Source organism: Mus caroli, chromosome 5 (assembly GCF_900094665.2).
Source record: "Mus caroli chromosome 5, CAROLI_EIJ_v1.1, whole genome shotgun sequence".
In the NCBI taxonomy this organism is placed as follows: Eukaryota; Metazoa; Chordata; class Mammalia; order Rodentia; family Muridae; genus Mus; species Mus caroli.
In genome coordinates this window covers 18,914,499-18,935,143 of record NC_034574.1, presented here as the reverse complement: position 1 = coordinate 18,935,143, position 20,645 = coordinate 18,914,499, and the positions used below count along the sequence as shown (strand labels likewise).

The window sequence follows — 20,645 nt, the reverse complement described above, 5'->3', positions numbered from 1 at the left end:
GTGTATTGGGGACTTTTTGGATAGCATTGGAAATGTAATTGAGGAAATTACCTAATAAAAAAAAATAAAAAAAAAAAATAAAAAAAAAAAAGAAATCCTCTAGGAAAATTCTACAGCTGATAAACATTTTCAGCAAAGGAGCAGGATACAAAATTAATACGCAAAAGTCATTAGTTTTCTCATATGCAAATGTCAAACAGAACAGACTGAGAAAAAGTCAGATACTTTCACAATAGCCTGGAAAAAAATATCACGGGGTAACTAACGAACCAAGTTAGAGACTTGTAGAACCAGTGTGTTATTAGCATTAAAACAGACATGTTGATCAATCCATTCAAATTGCAGACCCAGACAGAAGACCTATGGATACCTGAATGTTGACAAAGACACAAAACAAACAAACAAACTGGAGAAAGACCAGAATCTTCTTTGAATGGTACTGGTACACTTGGATGACTGCATGTAGAATGCAGATAGGTCCATATTTATCACCTTTCACAAACCTCAACGCCAAATGAGTTAAGAATCCCAATGTAAGACCTGGTACCCTAGATCTTATAGGTGGAAAAATGGAGACTAGTCTTAAACTCATCAGCACGGAAAAGACTTTCTGAATAGCACACCAATGACATAGGCACTAAGGACAACATTCAATGAATAGGACCTCATGAAGCTGAAGATACTCAGTTTGGCAAATGGTATCATCCTTTAGGTAAACAGCAGGCTGCAGAGTTGGAAACAATCTTTGTACAGCCAATAGAGCAGTGGTTCTCAATCTATGGGTGGCAACCCCTTTGGGGGAGTTGAACGACCTTTCCACAGGAGTCACCTATGACCGTCCTACATATCAGATGTTTACATTATGATCGTAGCAACAAAAGTAATTTCATGGTTGGGGTCATCACAACCTAAAGAACTGTATTGAAGGGTCACAGCATTAGGAAGTTTGAGATACACTGCAATAGGAATATATAAAATACATATAAAGAATTAAAAAAAAAAAACCTGCCATCAAGAAAAATAGTCCAGTTTTAAAAATGGGCTACAGAACTAAGCAGAAAGTTCTCAAGAAGAAACACAGATGGCTGAGGAACAAAGATATTGAACATCCTTACTCATTAGAGAACTGTCATTAAAACTACTTTGAGATTGAGTGGCCAAATTAATGACCAAAATCAATAACACAAATGACAGTTCATGTTGGTGATGATATGGGGGAAGGGGAAATCTTACTTATTGCTGGTGGGAGTGCAAGTTTGTACAGTCACTATAGAAATTAGTGTGGTGGTGTTACGGTAAATCTCCAACCCAAATATGCTCCAGCAATGAAAACATGACACAGTTAATATGAATACATGCTGTGCGCCTAGATTGGGCAGATCTACCGCTATACTACCATCTTCCACATCTATGAGACCCCTTAGAACTTGCTGTTTCTCCAGGCCATGTGCTTCTGTTCAGCTTTTCTTCGTCTTCCTCCTCCTCTGCATCATCTCCCTCTTCCATTTTCTTCTCTGTCCACACCTTCTGCTCCACCTTCCCTTTTATCTGCCCAATCATCAGCTGTCCCTTATTTTACAAATTAAGGTGGGAGGCAGGTTTACCGGAAATCACCTGAGTGCTGACTCCTGTTTGCAGCCACTCACTGGAGAATGGAATTAACATCATATATAATTAGCCCCAGAGCTGTCCACAACATTTCCCCCTTTCTGTCCAATTAAAAGACTATTTTATCTCAGATATAATTGAACATAACTGTAATTATTTTGTAATTTATAAAGTACAGGAGACCTAACACCCAGCCCATCATCTTTGTTATTAAATAGAACCTCTGTCATCTATCCTTACTTAAAGACTATAGTTCTATACCTGGCTATGTCTTGTCTTTAGATTGAATGCCATCTGAAAACCATCCTCTCAAATCTGTTTCTCTCAAAGTATAAAGCCTGGGTTGGCTAAGAGACTATGTAGTTTTTCAACCCCATCAGAAATCCAAGAATGACTGATTTCAACTGAAAATATATAGGAAGCCTAACACAGCTTCCAAAATTTAGCCAATTTATAGAAACTGCTGATCACTTGGACAGTGCCTTACTTCAACACGATGGAGCGTCAGTCTTCAGCCTACTGGCCAAGGTCATCTGACAGACTTAGAGAAACGGGAATATTAAGGACTAGCCTACTCTGTCTCTGCAGAGTCAAGCTGTCCTAACCTGTAATTGTGTCCTTTCTTTGGACAGTTATTATGTCTGTAGATGAAAAGGCAGTTCTTGCCTAGTGGCTGTTTTCACCACAATTGGAGTAACTCAAAGATGCTCAGTTTCTTCTTTGAATCCAAGGCAGGGAAAACTGTCAGGAGCAGACTTGTCTCAACCACAACTGAATAAATCATCATTAAATGTCACATTCTGTGGACTTCTGATGTTTTTGAAAACCATCTATCTATGTGAAGTAATCTAGACTGTTGTCTGTTAACTACTCTCAGCCATTTCTAGTTAAATAACTGAGCACGCCCTAACAATGAACTACGAGCCATGAATTTCCTATTCGGCTCTTAACTCACAGGCTTAAACACCTCAGAACTATTATAATAACAACAATAGAAGGACTGGGTCTAAGCCCTGTACTTCAAAATTTTCAGTATCAAAGACAACCTATAATAATCACCCCTAGCCCCAAAGCTTAGGGAACTGGGATGATGACTCTTCATAACTTCTTCGAGCTGAATATGAGCATTGAGATATTTTTGAAGGGAGGGGAAAGGTTAGGGAAATGGGGGAGTTTGTTGGCCTTAAGAAGGCCACACCAATGATTGTATTAGTCTCTGATGTCTGTGTCCTGACTGGATACAGATGAAAAACCAAGACATCAAGAGTTCAGGCAGGTCAGTTCAGTATGTCTGACGATGAAATTCACCAAGGCTGTATATTCTGTAATATATAAATCTCAAAACAAAATTTTAGTATCATCAAGATAACCTTTTTGTTTGATTCTCTGGAATCTAGTTCTCAGGGGGGTCTTCCTCTATCAGATCTGATCCATAGAACTCTGGAAGGTGTAAATACCTTAATCACCTTGTCCAAAAACACTAAGACAAAAAAACCTTTCCCCCAAATCAGCATATCCTTCAGCCGTAACCAGGAAAACCTGTGGCTTGCCCTCTGTCCCAGAGGAACAATAAAACAACCACAATACTCAAAATCACACACATTTTAACCTATTTAGGCCTTTCTAATTTGTCATGTCAGGATTTAAACCCAAAATTTCCATGGGGCCCACATTAGACTGAATATGAGTCTCCTGCATGGTGGTTCCTCGGGAAGCTGGGAATCGATCTACCTCAAGGTCCAGCCATACCATTCTTGGGATGTAAAGGACTAGACACCCAGTTCTGTAGATCCTTGCTCATCCATTTTCACCTATGCTTTATTCACAGTAACTAAGAAATAAGAACAATCTAATTTTCCTTCAATTGAAAATAGATAATGAAAATGTGGTGCATACATACTATGGAATACTATTCAGATGTAAAGAAAAATGAACTTTGCAGATAAATGGGTAGAACTAGAAAAAGATGATATTGAATCAGGTAACCTAGAAAGATACATGAAAGATAAGTTCTCTCACTGGAGGTCTCTAGCTCCAAATCTTCATATGCAAGTTACCTGTAGTAAGTACAGAAACCAGGAAAGTAAAACAGAACCATTTGCAGACTAGAGAGGCTGGGGAACAACAGAGAGGGAATGGCAGGGATTCACGTCATCTGATCGGGGAAATAGGAAAGGAGGGCTCTTTAGGAAGAGGGAAGGAGGGATGGGGGAAGAGGATGAAAATGATCTGAAAGGAGGCTCTTTATGGAGGGGAAGTAATATAAAAGGAAGGTGAAATAACAATGATGACTGAAAAAGCTACTCAGAAACATACTATTAACTATTCATCTGGAAAAAATCTATAATACATGTAATTGTGTATACTAATATCATATATAGTTTTAATGAACTTTTCTTATATAGGTTAATGGTGCTCCCTTCAAGAGCCAAAGACCACCTCACAAATATCAGGCATGAGAAACACTCTTTTGAATTGTTGACCAGAACTGTCCAAGACACTCCTAAACTATTCAACCTGTTGTTATTGTCCTTGGTTGTTTCCCAGAGATAGAAGGTAAATTCTTTTGCTGAAGACACCATGTACTTCAGAAACAGAGCCCAGAGACCCTTGAACTTCAGCTGACCTGAATCCCTCCTTTTTCTGAGGACTAGTTTTCATGGAACCAGTAGGCATCATGTAAGCTTCTAAATAATAGACCCAACCAACAGTCTTACCCAGCTATAATGCCCACGAACTACATCAGCAATGAGCATGGCAAGATAACCCTAATGGTGCAATGCTGACACACTACCTTGGCAGTAACCAACAGTCCTCTACTTGTTCTTAAGACTTGCTCAGCAAGAGAGAAACCATGCCTGGTACTGGACACCTAGTTAACTTCTAAGTACTAGTGACTCCACAGTTGTTAGAGGGAAATCCACAACCAGTACTTTCTTTTTTTTTATTAGATATTTTCTTCATTTACATTTCAAATGCTATCCCCAGAGCCCCCCATACCCTCTCCCTGCCCTGCTCCCCAACCCACCCACTCCAGCTTCCTGGCCCCGGCATTCCCCTGTACTGGGGCATATGATCTTCACAATACCAAGGGCCTCTCCTCCCATTGATGGCCGACTAGGCCATCCTCTGCTACATATGCAGCTAGAGACACAGCTCTTGGGGGTGTACTGGTTAGTTCATACCGTTGCTCCTCCTATAGGGTTGCAGACCCCTTTAGCTCCTTGGGTACTTTCTCTAGCTCCTCCATTAGGGGCCCTATTTTCCATCCAATAGATGACTGTGAGCATCCACTTCTGTATTTGCCAGGCATTGGCATAGACTCACAAGAGAGAGCTATGTCAGGGTCCTGTCAGCAAAGTCTTTCTGGAATATGCAATAGTGTCTGTGTTTGGTGGTTGTATATGAAATGGACCCCTGGATGGGGCAGTCTCTGGATGGTCATTCCTTCCGTCTTAGCTCCGAACTTTGTCTCTGTAACTCCTTCCATGGGTATTTTGTTCCTCATTCTAAGAAGGAACAACGTATCCACACTTTGGTCTTCCTTCTTCTTGCATTTCATGTGTTTTGCAAATTGTATCTTGGATATTCTAAGTTTCTGGGCTAATATCCCCTTATCAGTGAGTGCATATCATGTGTGTTCTTTTGTGATTCACAACCACTACTTTCTTAAACCAGCATAATCACCAACAATCTATAAACATTTGTCTTTATACTCACAGTTTAGTGTAGTCCTCACCTCTCATCAAGGAAACTTCTCTTTCTCATACATGGAGATCACTACAGAAAACCACAACCCATCAATAAGCAACATTGTAGAGCCTAGTCCCAGTGGATACATCTACAAACACTCCCAACCCAGGGCTTACAGAACTTGCAGAAAGGGTAGAAAGATTTTAAGAAGAGGATCCGGAAGTTTGCTGTGAGATGGTGTCTCTTAATAATGTCAGAAGCTACATTCATATAAGGCTTACCAACATGACTGCTCAAACATGATCTGAAAAAGAATGACATCAATGGACATGCCAGTGTGGGCAGGGAAAAGCCCACAGGGCCTCACTCAACCTTACAAAGGGCTATAGGCAACTGAAGGAAGATGGGAACTGCAGAGATGATCTTTCTTAGGGAAGAGCACAGCAACTGGCTGTCCAGTGTGAAAATGTGAACCCAGAAAACATACATGCAAGTAATGTTATACAGACTAAGCAGGTTATATTTAAGAATCTATCTACCTGTCTATCCATCCATCTGTGCATTTAGTAACTAATGAAAGAAGAGTCCATGAATTTGAAGAAGGAGAGGGATATAGGGGAGAGTCTGGAGGAAGGAAAGTAAAAGAAATTCTGGAATTATAATTTCAGATTTTTTCAAAAAGTTAAAAAATAATCACCTTGAAAGGATTTTTTTTTATTTTTGACCATGTATACATTTGGTTTCTTCAAAGCTTTACTTAAGCTGCAATTGACAAATACAGTTTGTGTATGTTGTACTCCAGAGGTAAAGGCAGCTGGATTATGAGGTTGAGGCCAGTCTAGGCCAGACCCTGTCTCAAAAACAAAAGATGTGTATGTTTATTATTAGACTATGTTTCTGATTTTTGTTTGTTTGTTTGTAACCCAGGCTTACTTTAAATTCGCTATGCAACCCAGGCTGGCCTTGAATTTTCCTGTCCCATCCTCCCAAGTGCTGGTATTACAGGCTTGACCAACATAATGTTTTGACATGTCCACATTGTAAAGTGATGAAATCAAACAGATTAAGACTTGCACCACTTCACATACTTGTTTTTGTATGTGTGCTGAGAACCTTTCCTACCTGCTCTCTTGACAGTTTTCATGCATGCTTAGTGGAAAGATGGGATGCACTCTCCTTGTCCAGCCTGCTCATTGGTCAGTTCCTTGCTACTCTGTTTCTGATCTTCAGGTTGGCTTATTTCTTAGCATGGTGTCCTCCAGGCACTGGGCTGGCTTTGTAATATAAAACCATTATGGGTTCTGAGTGTTGTCATGCACACTGTAAACTCAGCACTTGGGAAACTTAGGCAAGAGAATGGCTAAGCGTTTGATGTCAGTCTGTGTTACATAATGAGTTTAAATCCAGTCTGAGCTACATAGCAAGACACTGTCTCAGAAATAAACAGCAAGGGAAAAAAGCTTATAGAAGGAAGTGTCCTTTGGGTTTATGGTCTCAGACATATAGGACTCTTATCACAGTCATGGTAGGAAACATGGCAGCAGCAGTCAATGGTGCTGGAGCAATAGCCGACAGCTCACATCTCAATCCACAAACAAGAATAGAAAGTTAACTTAAAATGGCAGGAGTCTTCCTTCCTCAGAGCCATGCCTCTTAGTTCTCCCCGAACAGCCATGAACTGGAGACCAAGTGTTCAAATGCCAGAGATTTATGGGGAACATCTTATTCAAACTGCCACACTGGTATTATCAGTCTTTCATTCTAGATATATTTCGGGTGTGTGTGTGTGTGTGTGTGTGTGTGTGTGTGTGTGTGTGTGAGAGAGAGAGAGAGAGAGAGAGAGAGAGAGAGAGAGAGAGAGAGAGAGAGAGAGAGAGAGAGAGAGAGAGAGAGAGAGAGAGACTTCCTTGATGACTAGCAAAGTTGAATACTCCTTTCTCATTTGTTAAATTTCTGCCTGGTTACGTGGTGGTCTTTTTTTCCTATTGGGTTTTCTGCTTTTTTCTTAAATTGGTCTTTTTTATATTCTGATATGAGACTTTTGGTTCTGTATGTACATTATGAGTTGAGTTGAAAATAATTTCTTCTACTCTATAATGTTGCCTGAGCCTTTTAGTGGTATCTTTTGAGGAATAAATAATTCTTTTGTTTGTTTGAGACAGGGTTTCTCTGTGTAGCCCTGGCTATTCTGAACTCACCCTGTACACCAGGCTGGCATCAAACCTTGAGATCTACCTGCCTCTGCCTCCCAAGTGCTGGGATTAAAGGCTTGCGCCACCACTGCTCAATTAGAATAAAAAATTGTTACATTTAATGATATACAATGTATTCTTCTCTCACCTTTGGCTTAGGAGATCTATCCCTATTCCAACATTATAAAGGTCCTTTCTTACTTTTGTTGTTGTTGTTGATGTTGTTAGATCTATAGTTCAACTACAAATGGGCTCTGCATGTAATGTGATCTAGGCCATCATAGCTAGCTGTGACTGGCTTTCTTCCTCCCTCCTTCCCTCCCTCCCTCCCTCCCTCCCTCCCTTTCTTTCCTTCTTCTGCCCACTCAGCTGTCCAGTTGGCTTAGCCACATTTATTTTAAAGATTGTCCTTCCCTCACAGAATTGAGACCATGTATTCTGTGGTCCTCATGTGTTCTGTGATATTCACAAATGGCCATGTTTTTGTAGGTCTGCTTCTATTAGCATATTTTTCTGTCCTCTGAGAACACTATGCTAATTTTGAGTTTGTTAGGTTCTACAGTAAATTCTGCTATCTGAAGTCCAGGTCTTCCAGCTCTGTTGTTTTCAAGGCCTTGACTATCCTGTACCTTTTGCACATCCGATTGATATCTTCTTAATAACATCAAAATTGGTCTTAATCTTAACTGCATTTCTTTTGAATTTTCATGAAAATCTTACCATTCCTATTGTTTGCAATGCTATATTGAGGCCAATTCCTGATACCTTTTTATTCTTTATTAAGCAGTAGAATATAAAAAGAAAACATCTGTATCTATATTTCCTCTGTTTCACAAATACATACAAAAGGCTATATAATGGATATATAATGTCAGTAGGTAGAGGTGGGAAGAAAATGAGTAAGAATGTAAAGTCGCTTAAAGCCTATGATTACAGCACTGCTGAAGCAGGAGGGTTGTGCATCTGAGGGCAGCCAGTCTATAGAGTATAGCCCTCTCTGAGAAATAACCGGCCAACCGGCCAACCGGCCAACCGGCCAACCAGTCAACCAACTAGCCAACCATCCAGCCAACCATCCAGCCTACCAACCAGCCAACCAGCCAGCCAGCGAACCAACCAGCCAGCCACCCACCCACCTAAGGCAAAACAAAACCAAAACAGCCCAGCAACAACATGAAAGGATGTAGACTAAAGCAATGGATAAAGTTAATGGAGACTTGCCTTTTTGGTAGACAGAGCAGAAACTTTGCTATCAACTTTATTAGAGTCAAAAGAGAATTTTCCCCAGTCTTGACAGCTGAAGATGTGATTCCCCCTCGCCCCCCTGTTGACTTTTAAAGGCAGTATCTGATCTAGCAGTGCTTTGGGTAATATTTGAACATAATTCCAAACCCGTTTATCTAGACAGTTCTATAAAATACAAGGTGCAGTACAAATGTGTGTTTTTCTGATACTCTTGACTTGATAATGGGCTTCTTTTTATTAAAAGATAAGCTATGTATCACTCAAGTCACCATGGATTAATTTATTTGTTGGCAAGAACATGTATTTTTCCTTTAGGGTTGTCTATAGACTTTGAAAGACAGTGGGACCCAGGTTATTCGAGTTTGTGGTGTTCTTTATTACTGAGTAAGAACACTTTTGCCAGGTTTCATAATAAGTGTTTTTAGTTGCAGTATAAAATTTAATCCAAGAAACAGTCCCTTGCAATAGGATGTGTAGTTAACAAATCTTTACAAGTCTTTTTCACAAGTTTAAGATGATCATGTTTGAAATTATACAATCAAAAGTAAAGACTGTTTGAATATTTTACAACTGGCATTTCTGAAAGCTGAATGAAAATTGTAGAGGCAGTTTTATTATTTTATGATATTTACACTTTTGTTAGAATTTTGCGTTAAGGTTTGCCTATGAGCATTGCAACTAATTTCCCAAGTAAGGAGTAACTAGCTGTAGGAGCAACTCTGCACAAAGTATTAAGACTGAAATAAAATTAATTCAAATATTTCATACTTTTCTGTGTTCATTTTCAGGTTGAAGGTTTGAAACAAATGTGGAAAGATGTTCACCTCAGAGATAGGGGTTGTGGAAGAATGGCTGTCAGAATTTAAGGTAATAACAACTCTTCTAATACAGAAATTTTATCCTAAACAAATTTTGTCTGGGTTTAAATTCTAATGGTGTTTTTATATTTTATATGACCAACATGCTAAATGACCTGTGGGGAAAGAATGTTATATACTGTGTCGCAGTAGGGAGCACTTTATGCATAGTAATCTTTTTTGGACGATTAATTCCTTTTTCCCAAGTGACTCAAAGAGCTTATTCATCTGTTTATTCTCTTCCTTCCATGTGACATTACCATGGCCATGAATGTTGATGTCACTCTAGTGGCCATCAGTGACCCATTGTCAGAAATGAAGGGAAGTAGTGGAACTGGGCATGGTTGACAGATAGTACAAGGCAGCAAGGTATTTCCTTAATCTTCACCAAGAGGTCCTTTTCTAGAAGGCTGACCTAGGAGCTGGGATAGTAGAGTTAATCTTTGACTCATTGGTGAAGAAAATAAGCTTAGGCTTTGTGGTCTCATGAACTCTTCTCTATGGTAGCTAAACTGTATTCCTTAAGCCAGCTGGCTCTTTTCTCCTGTCCTCGTGGGGCACTTCATAATCCTAAATCACAGACATAAAGAGATTGGGCAGCAAATGTCATGTGGATTTTATCTGGACTAATGAGCCCAGACATCAGGGACAGATTTACAATCCAATAGCACTAAGTTTCCTGGCTTTCTGCAGGGAAGGAGATGATTGCCCAACAACAGTGACATCACCAAACAAAGGAAAAGATAAAATTTGGATAGCATTTGGAGAAGAGGCATTTTAGGTGAAATTTAAATAAAGCCATATTTTGATAGTTTCATACCAAAGCAGGACTGTGTGTAATGTAATGAGTTTTACATCTAGTCTGGACTTGCAAGTGGACTCAGGATCCTGCTGTCTTGGTCTGTGCTGGAAGCCAAGGCTTCTCCTCCTGGGCAGTGATTTAAACTCTCTGGACAAGAGGGGCATGTGTGGTTCTTACTGACACGTTCAGATGACAGAGTTTGGATGATGTGTGATTTCAGACAGGGATTCTCAGTAAGTAAGAGTACAGTAGTAGTCACTCAGAGGAGTTGTTCCTATACTCCAGTTGCTAAGCGACCATGGGAGAAGCTGTGCATCCTGTTAACTGCTGGCTTTATCTGCAGCTTTTGTCTAGTCCTCCTGAACACCAGATAGGCTTTGTTACTTTCTTAGAATCTATTGCCACCAACTGAGTGTGCTTCTTTGGACTTCTCAATTCACCACGAAGCAGTGTGGAATGTAGAAAAGTACACTGTTTGACACTTTTTGCAATTTTTAATATTTGGATTAAATATAATATGTACATCCCTCTTGTCAGATTTGTAATGGTCATTCAAGGAGTTTTTAAGCTTTTCCTCTTCTTCAAAGGTGTTTATATGTTTTGCATACATTGTCATGATTTCAGAGTGAGGGCCAGTTGATGGAACTTTTCAGCTTTAACTGTTGAGTACCATTTTTTTTTTTTTTTGGTAGACCATTCTTATGTCAAAGGTGGAAAAGCCAACATAGCCAGTTACTGATTTCTTAAGAATCACTTAAGGGGAGTGTGCAGACAAGAGTGTTAAATACTGGCCATGGGGGAGGGGGCAATGATTATGACAAATGTTTAAAACCATAGAGCCTGTGCTAGTTCTGTTTAGTTCACTTTGACACAAATGTAGTCATCTGAGTAGAGGAAACCTTGATTGAGAAAATGCCTCCATAAGATCAGGCTGTGGAATCAGGCCTGGTGGCTCATGCCTTTAATTCCAGCACTCAGAAAGCAAGAGGCAGGCAGATCTCTGTGAGTTCAAGGCCAGCCTGATCTACAAAGTGGGTTCCAGAATACCCAGGGCTACATAAAGAAACCCTGTCTCAAAAACCAAAATCCAACCCAAAACAAAAAAAAACTGGACTGTGGTTCAGTCTATAGAGAATTTTCTTAATTAGTTATTGATGGGGGAGAGCACAGCCCATTGTGAGTGGTGCTATCTCTGGACTGAATGCCCTGGGTTCTATAAGAAAACAGGCCGAGCAAACCATGTGGATCAAGCCAGTAAGAAGCATGTTTCCATGGCCTCTGCATCAGCTCCTGCCTCCATTTGGAAATGTAAGCCAAATAAACCTTTCCTCCCCAACTTGCTTTGGGTCGTGGTGTTTATCACAGAGATAGAAAACCCTAAGATAATGCCTATCTGCTAATTCTTTCCCATTCCTCCCGTAGTGCTCAGCTACCCAGGGAATGCGCTAGGGAGGACAGAGAGGGCAGGCTGCAGTATTGGCAGCTGTGTGTTCTGGTGTCTGAGGGAGCAGAGTGGTTGTCTGGTTAGCAAGAAGATGCAGAGGGGACTTGTACAAGAGCTGGCTGGAGAGGCTTCACTGGCAGATTAGTGCCATTGAATACATACGTACATATATTAGGGATATGAGAATTTGCTTTTGCTTTGTCTGAGAAAGGCACTGCAAAACCTGGAACGGAGATTGTCGATAAGAAATCAAGGAGTGGGGTTAGGCCAGAGTTGGAAGACTGGGTGGGAAGCATGGGTTCTAACGATGTGTCAGATACGCATGTGCATGTGTACATTTCTTGGTGCTGTGCTTAGACGACCTTGTAGGTAGTGCACCCTCTCGCATAGCAATATAGCAAGCACCAAGTCTTGCTTTACTAAATACTGTCTTCCACTAAAAGAAACTAAGAGTATGAAAACATAAAGGCTTCATCTAAGTAATGCTTTGTCATTAGGATGCATTGCTGTGGCCTATCAACATTTTGTAAAGTTTAAAAGTTTAATATAAAGATAAGGAAACTTTTCCAATGGGAGAGGGATTGATGGAATCCTGGGCCACATGAAGCAAAAAGCAATGGTGTGATTCGTTCTTCCCTGCTCAAATTAAATCCACCCAAATTCCAATCAGTTTGTTTCTGTGATGCTATGATGTTTAAATGCCTTCAAATTTGTATTGTTACCAAGTCAAGGAGTTTCCTATCCCTTGCTGAATTTGGTGAGCATTCTGCAGTATGTTAATGTGTGTTGCACTCAGCTGTTGGTTTGATAAAGAAAGCGAGATTATCAGCAGTAAACCAAGTAACACAAGGTAGAAGAATGTGTGGGAACAAATATTCTAAGTGCTCTTGGAATGAGGCTACCTTTTCAAATTATTGTGATGTGAGACTATGTGTTTTAGTTAAACATTTTAAGACAGGAATTTTGTTTGGATTTTTAATTTTCGTGTACATGTGTACATGCGAAAAAAGCTTCTTATACCTTGGAGGTGGCTGTGCCACCGCTGGCTCCTGGGACCCCGTGTGGATTCTGGGCTCAGACTCTGCTCCTCTAGAAGGATAGCAAGTACTCTTAACTGCCGGCTGTCTCTCAAGCGCCCACTCTCCTTTTTGTGTTTTGTTTATTTTTTAAAGACAATCCCATTTTTGGCCCTTTGGGGGGTTTGTTGTTTGTTTGTTTGAGTAGCACATCTTTGGCAACATCATTGTAATTGACTGAGTGGGCAGAGAGTCAGCAACAGGTCATGGGTTCCCAGTTCTAGAAGCAGTTTATTGAGTAAATCATTACAGCTCAGTCAGTAGCATCACAAAGGTTGCCGTAGGTGCTGTGCCCTGGTCACAGTTTGAACTCCTCCTTTCATAATCAAACTCAGCAGCCTCCAAAACACAGAGACAGTGTAGTTTGCTTCCTGTAAAACTTTATCCGAAAATGTACACACAATATAAACTCCTGTAAATTTTTTTCTAGTGGGCTGGATAGTTTGGGGGGAGGGGGAAGGGGGGGGTAAAGGTACTTGCCACCAAATTTGATGACCTGAGTTAGAGCCCAGAACCCACAGAGACAACTAATTCCTCTCACTGATTTTTCAGTGACTACACACACATACACACAAAATAATAAATAATAAGTAAATGTAAGATCTTGTGCTTGGAGAAAAACATTCAGTCTCTGTACTAGCTAAGGTGTTGGTTGTATGTTCTAAGTAGACACTCATAGTCTCTGTACTAGCTAACTTGTTGGTATTATTCTCTAAGTAGACTAACAAAGTGACTAAACTAGGGCCTCATGAATAATAAATATTTTCAATGACTTATTTGTAAAAAAAAAAAGTTTCAGATTGCTTTGTGTATTTTATGTAGCAGATTCTAGGCTCCTAAGTTTTTCAATTTTCTGATACTCAATATATGGCTCAAAAATCCATTTTCATGTATGAAGCTGTTGAATGGGATTGTTCTCTTTATTGAATCTTCACCCATCTGCCTGTCTTCTTCCACCCAATCCATGTCACCTCCTTACATTTTAAAAGCCATCTGCCAAATGGTACTTAAGTATGAAGCATTCAACTTTTTTCTTAAATTTTTGTCTCCATTCTGCGTTCAACAGCATAAGAAACATGGTAATTGAGAAGGCCGACAGTTCTTGAGTTCATCTGGTTCTTAAGATTAGTTCTTCAAAGCACCATTTATTTTGTTTTAATTTTTATGTATCTATCTTATGCCTATGGGTATTTTGTCTGCGTGCATGTCTATGTACCATGTGCATGTCTGGTACCTGCAAAAGCCAAAATGGGAGGTGGGATCCCTTGGGACTGGAGTTATAGATAGCTGTGAGTCACTGTGTAGGCACTGAGAGTAGGAATCACCCCAGGTCCTCCGGAAGACCAGTCAGGGTTCTTATGTTAAGCCATCTCTCTGTCTCCCTCATGTAGCACTGTAAGCGCAGTAGTTATACCCTTCCCTTGTATAGAAAGGTGACTTTCCTCATATCCAAACCATGAGATACTGAAGGTATTTTGAGCTGCGTATGATGGCTGGTTTTGTCTCACTGGTTTTAAAGGCTTTCTTTTCTTATTTATCAACAGAAGCCCCAGGATTCTGTGCTTCACAGAGTTTGAGATTTTAGAAAAGAGATGTACTTTTAACTCTGGCTATTTCTTTTTCTCTTTTAAAAATATTTTACTTAATAATATTTATATGTGCATGTGTATTTTAATCAAACCTTCCCCACTTCTCTCCCCTGCAGTTCCTTTCCTATCCTTCCTTCTTACTTTTTCTCCTAATTTCATATGTTTTTTCTTTTAATCTTTAAAATTTTTTTGAAAAACTCACTGAGTCCATTTAGTTGTGCTTATATGTATATGGATGTGGGACCATCTACTGGAGCATAGGTAGCCAGCCTCTTAGGGCCAGCATCCCTGAGAAAATTCACTTTCTCACACCCTGCAGCCATTAATTACACATGAAGTCCCTCTCCTCAGATGGGAGAGGGACTTCATGGGCCCCTCCCTCTCCCTGCTAGGACTTCAGCTGCTTGATCTTGTGCAAACCTTGTGCTGTCTCAGATGCAGTGAGTTCCCAAGTGCAACTGAGCCATCATGTCTGACAAATGCTGTTTCACTGCAGACATCCAGTCTCTGTGGCTCGTACAGTCATTGTTGCTGCTCACAGTGTTCACAAGTAAAACTTCCCTAGTAGGATGCATGAAGCCTTCCAGCACTGAGAACTAGGAAGTAAGGCAGCATCTAGGATGGGACAAGCTTGGCTTTTCCATGTCCTATTATGTAGCTATCTGGTATCTTTAGCAGTAGGGTTTTACCTTAAGTTCTGGAGGATATCCAAGAGCAATAGCAAACAAAACAAAACAAAAAACAAAAACATACCCCAAAACAAAACAAACAAAAATCATCCCTCCCCCAAACCAACAAACAACAAAAACCCAAGAAAACAAAATTAACCCTGGAATTAGGAGGGGAGTTGTCTATGTGACCCTATTAAATAACAGCTCAAAAGGGGGTAGCTCATACACCATAGGGGGTTGTCATTATTCTCCATTATAAGGTAGCTCATTTTATATATGCATGTGTATGTGTTTACATTTGAGGAGGTTTCTACGGTAGGTTTCCATAAAGGCCTTTAGTGTTGGAAGAAATGGGGTGAGGGACGGGAGGACAGGGTCAGAGAGGGAGCTGGGAAGGATAATAACCCTGAAGCCTGTGGCTGGCTCACAGAAAATACCTTATGTGCTCACATAGACTACTTAGTGTGCTTCACTTGCTGTGTAGATTAAATCGTGTGCTTTGCACATACCTTTAGGCTTGCTTTAATGAGATTCGACAGCTGATGCTGTTATATAAATTTCTCCAGTATTAGCTTACTCTTGATTACATGACAGAAATGGAATGTTGCCTGGAGGTCTTTGTTTCTCTGCCTTCCGGAGCAGGGCATGGGAGCTGCTTTTGCTGTTGTGGCTGTTGCTGCTATTGTTCTGGAGAATGGTGGCAGGCTTCCAAATGCTTCACATTTACTCACCATGCTGGGAAACAAAGCCCTTATTAAATCAGAAAGACCTAGTCACTTACATGTCTTCAGGCAAAATAGGACCTGGTTTTAAAGAGTCCAGACAATGTTAGTTTCAGTTCTTTCTGTCCCTCAGTGCTCTCCCAGCCAAGGTCTGAGGCTGAGGCTTTCTGTTGAGTGATGGGGATGGAGAGGGGAAAAGACAGCTCTCCCTTGGGAAGAAAGTGAAGTAAGGATGAATCAAATAACCCTGCTGTAAGAAGGGATACAGCTTAATTTTCTGTGCATACTTATGCACAGGTCAAGCTGTGTATTGTAGCCACAGCCCACGTTAAATCATGAAATGCTTGGTTATGGGATATGTGAGATCTGGTGCGTGTCTTAGCATGGCTGTTAGGAGTCTTTGAGATGCTGTCTGTTGTGGGGGTGAGTGAGGGAACCTGAGTGAGCAGTGATGGGGAGACAGACACTGCTAATGAGATAAGCTCTAGAGGATACGTTTTATTATTGTTACAGTAAATTTTCTCTTCAGTTTTTTCCTGTCACCTTTTCACCCATGATTTTGAGTTACTACTGAGAGTCTCTCTCCATTCCTCTCTCTGAGCTGTAGGGTCCCTGTCTGAAGAAGTAGTGCCAACAGGCTGTGGTTGATGGTCTGTATTTTAACTGGCATTAGCAGAATTAATTTGTGGAAGTACAGTTCCGAGTTTCCCAGTTCTGAGGAGTCTAGGTATTTTGCCCCACCTTAGACTCATCTCTGGCAGTAGCATGGGACTCAGGGGTATTTGGATCGGTGGCCTGTGGTGTACATGTTGGACACATTAGCAGATCCTCATGGACCTAAGGAGATCTATCACTCCTGATGCTCTGAAGACGGAACTGTCTTTACATGTGGTTCAATATTGTTTCTGATCTAAACCGGCAGTTAAAGATGAAGTTTTCTCATTTGAATGTTTATAAATGTGTGGGCTGCATGCGTGTGTTCATGGGTGTTTGCATGTGTGTGGGTGCACTTGCACATGTGGGAGTGCATGTGTAAGTCCACAGGTGAGACTGAGTATCTTCTTTGATTACTTTGCACTTAGCTAATGGAGGCAGGGTCTCTGGTTGAACACGGAGCACACCATTGGCTAGTCTAGCAAGCCAGCTTCCCTTGGTAATGTCCTGTTCCTGCCTCCAGAGTACTGGGACTGCAGTCAGCACCATGCCTGCCCAGCTTTGATGTGGGACCTGGGAATCCTAATTCTGCTCTGCACATTTGTGCAGCAAGTGCTTTATGTACTGAGCCATTGCCCTGATTCCAACCACGAGTTCTGACGGTGATTGACCCTGTTGGTAATAAAAGAATAAAACTTTTTTTTAAATTTGCTATTGTTGAGTTATAATCTATATCACATAAAGTTCACTGTCTTATGTGAGAATGCAGGGTTAATTTTATTTTATTTATTTTTGTTCTTGTTCTTTTGATATTTTTATAAAGTTGTACCAAACACCAGCATGGAATTCTGGAAACTATGTCTTTTAGTCAGTCTTTCTTAGTTTCCTTCCTTCTGTGTTAATGACCAATATATACTAATTTTCTTTTGTATGAATTTGTCTGATTTAGAATTTCATAAAAATATTTTTTAATTTGTTTAGACACTCCCAGAAACATCTTTGCCAAATTATGCCACAAATTTGAAAGACAAGAGTTCTTTAGTTTCATCTCTCTATAAAGTTATCCAGGAGCCACAGAGTGAGGTAAGTACATTACAGTTTGTATGAATAATATTCAGTTGATTATTTTTATTTTTTTATTTTTTAAGATTTATTTATTATATGTAAGTACACTGTAGCTGTCTTCAGACACGCCAGAAGAGGGCGTCAGATCTCATTACGGGTGGTTGTGAGCCACCATGTGGTTACTGGGATTTGAACTCGGGACCTTTAAAAGAGCAGTCAGTGCTCTTACCCGTTGAGCCATCTCGCCAGCCCGATTATTTTTATTTAAACATAAAATATAACATACATGTGTAAGGTAAGAAAATGTATATATTTGCAAAACAAGAATAAAATTAATTTCAGTGTATCATTCTCCAGAATGAAAACTAGAATCCTTACTGTATCCCCAAATCCATCTTTCTCGGTGTTCTCCTTCTGTATGTCTCTGAGTCTCCATAGCCTTGAAATGTCTAAGTCGTGCAAATAATCTTTTTTCTTCAGCAAATATTGATGTGCCTGCTATAAGCCATTACTATGGTGGACATTAGGGGCTCAAAGAGCAGTGATCTTCATCCTAAGAGAAAGGTGAGAGAGACTGAGTAACCATGCGGAACTGCATCTCTCCATGGTTTGCATGGTCGTTACCTCTAAGAGTCATCTGGGAACGTACTTACCACTGTAACAAATACTAAGAAATGGGCCTGGCCGCTGGAGAGATGGCTCAGCAGTTAAGAGCACTCACTGCTCTTCCAGAGGACCTGAGTTCAATTCCCAGTAACTACATGGTGGCTCACAACCATCTGTAATGGGATCCAATGCACTCTTCTAGTGTATGTCTGAAGACAGCTGCAGTGTACTCATATAAATAAAAAATAAATAAATCTTTTAAAAAAGAGAGAAAGAAATGGGCCTGGGATATGGTTCAGTGGGAGAGCTCTTGCCTAGCATACACTAGGTTCTGGGTTCAGTTGCATAAGGAGCAGGAGAAAACACTGAGACGAATATGGGGTTGGTGCTGTTCGCAAGGTGAGTTTGGCTTCCTTAGCTTTCTCACCTGTCTGTCTTTTGTTGTGAGGTGATGTTTTGGTCTAGACTACTCAATCTGCAGAGCTGGGAAGGAATGCATTCTTTATGAGTTACCAGGTGTCATAGCAACCACAACAACCAAAACACCAGACCAGGGACAAATACAGCTTTTCCATGTGGCAAGTAAAACAAACACTCCTAGCTGCAGGGAAGTGTAGGAGATTGGAGGTGCAAGGCATTCGCTGAATGCCGCCGCGCTTGGTCTGCTAGTGCCTTTCCTATTCTGGGACTAGAAGGGGACAGCTCTGAAGTAGATAGAAAGGAGATAACTTGCATAATTCCTTTTGGTTTTGAGTTTAGGAAAAGATGTGACCGGTTTAAAGTCAATCTCAGTCTCTGTCTCTCTGTTGGTCATCTGCCTCTGTCTCTCTCTCTGTCTGTCTCTCATCCCCACCCCCCTCTCTCAGCAGGGTCTTACTTTGTAACCCTGGATGTCCTAGAACTCACTATATAGTCTAGGCTGGCCTCAAATTCATGGAGAGCCATCTACCCCTGCCTCCTGAACCCTGGCATTGCTGGCCTGCCACGAATCTCTTTCTTCAGTGGTAGGTAACATATGTGAATCCATGGGCCTTTGCAACCAGACTGTGCACTCCAGGAGATAGTGTTATCTGTGTAATTAATTTGTGTTGGCAGGAGTATAGAGTAGCCTAGACTCTACTTACTATGCTGTGGAGTTCACTGTGAGTGAGATGCTAGCGGGCTTAGAGGTCTTCCCGACAGGCCATTAGACTTCATGTAGAATAATTTAATCAGAGTTGTGTTGGCCTTGTCTTTTCTTCACCAAGCTGCTTTCCTCTTTATTCTTGTTGCCCAGGCTTCCTTTAGAAGCAGCACTCAACTTCCAACAAGTTTGAGCTGTGCTTTCATAGGGAAATATATTCCAAAATGTCACCAAGCCATTAGCAACCCAGCATGTTCAATCACCACCGTAAAATACATTCATGTTACCTAGGCCTGTATTTCTCACATTATACAGTATTGTTTTCTGACATTTGTAAACTTGAGCTCTTTCTCCTTTCTGGCTCTTATGTGTACTGTCCATCATGATCCATAGCCTTTCTGTCTCCATTTCCTTATATGGAAAAGTGTGGCTAGTCATAGTCTACTTACAGTAGAGTGGGAATTGATCCTGTTTCTGTATAAATAGTGCTTTGCAAGCTGTAAAACATCAAACAGATGTTGGTGTTGATTTGTATCGGCTTTAAGTGAATAATTTTAATCTTTTTGCAACATGGTCTTTTTCTTTTCTTTAAATCTGTCTTCACTTAATTATGCTTTCATTAGGCAAAAATCTTTTAATTTTGGATTTAAAACTGGTCATAAAGACTTTGAGTATATTTTGATTAAAGTTGATTATGTGTTCTTACAGAGTGTCTTAAATGAATTTTCTAGCAAGGTTTATAATTGAAAATGCTTGTTGAACTTAACAAGCTTCGTGGATTGATTCAATTCAAGTTTGCTTGGGGATTTGGAAATGTGAGTGCTGGGGCACAGAGAGAGTGTTGGAGCACAGAGCAGAGCCACTTTGTTCTGTTTGAGACAGTCGAACCTGTGCTTTCTAATGCCACCACCACTGTGAGGTGGAAAAAATACTCTATGAGTACTGCCAGAAGGTGGATAATTTTTTTTTTTTAGACAGGGTTTCTCTGTGACCTTCATTGTCCTGGAACTCACACTGGCTGGCCACAGAGATTCACCTGCCCCTCTGCCTCTGCCCTCTCCCACCATCTGCCTCCCAAAGTGTTGGGATTAAAGGCATGCACCACTTTAAAAACAGTCTGCTTGTCTCGTTTGCTTTTTTTTTTTTTTTTTTTTTTTTGTTTTTCGAGGCAGGGTTTCTCTGTGTAGCCTTGGCTGTCCTGGACGAAAGCAGTCTGTGTCAGAGCCACATCCCAAGGCCTGCTTTTAGAAGAGGATAGTTGAACTTGCTCCTTACTCTACTTACTTAGTCTGTTTGAA

The 20,645-nt window shown here is 40.5% G+C and overlaps 1 protein-coding gene across 6 annotated transcripts in view; it reads left to right on the top strand.

Annotated features, from left to right (window-relative positions):
• Positions 1 to 20,645, top strand: part of Fam126a (family with sequence similarity 126 member A) — a 120,859-nt gene that overhangs the window by 21,855 nt on the left and 78,359 nt on the right. For all 6 annotated transcript variants that reach the window (XM_029477391.1, XM_029477389.1, XM_021161836.2 and 3 more), the window contains 2 exons: positions 9,527 to 9,605; positions 17,535 to 17,636. In XM_029477391.1, coding sequence (XP_029333251.1) covers positions 9,555 to 9,605; positions 17,535 to 17,636 — 153 coding nt within the window. In that variant the 5' untranslated portion in view covers positions 9,527 to 9,554. The remainder of the gene's footprint in view (positions 1 to 9,526; positions 9,606 to 17,534; positions 17,637 to 20,645) is intronic.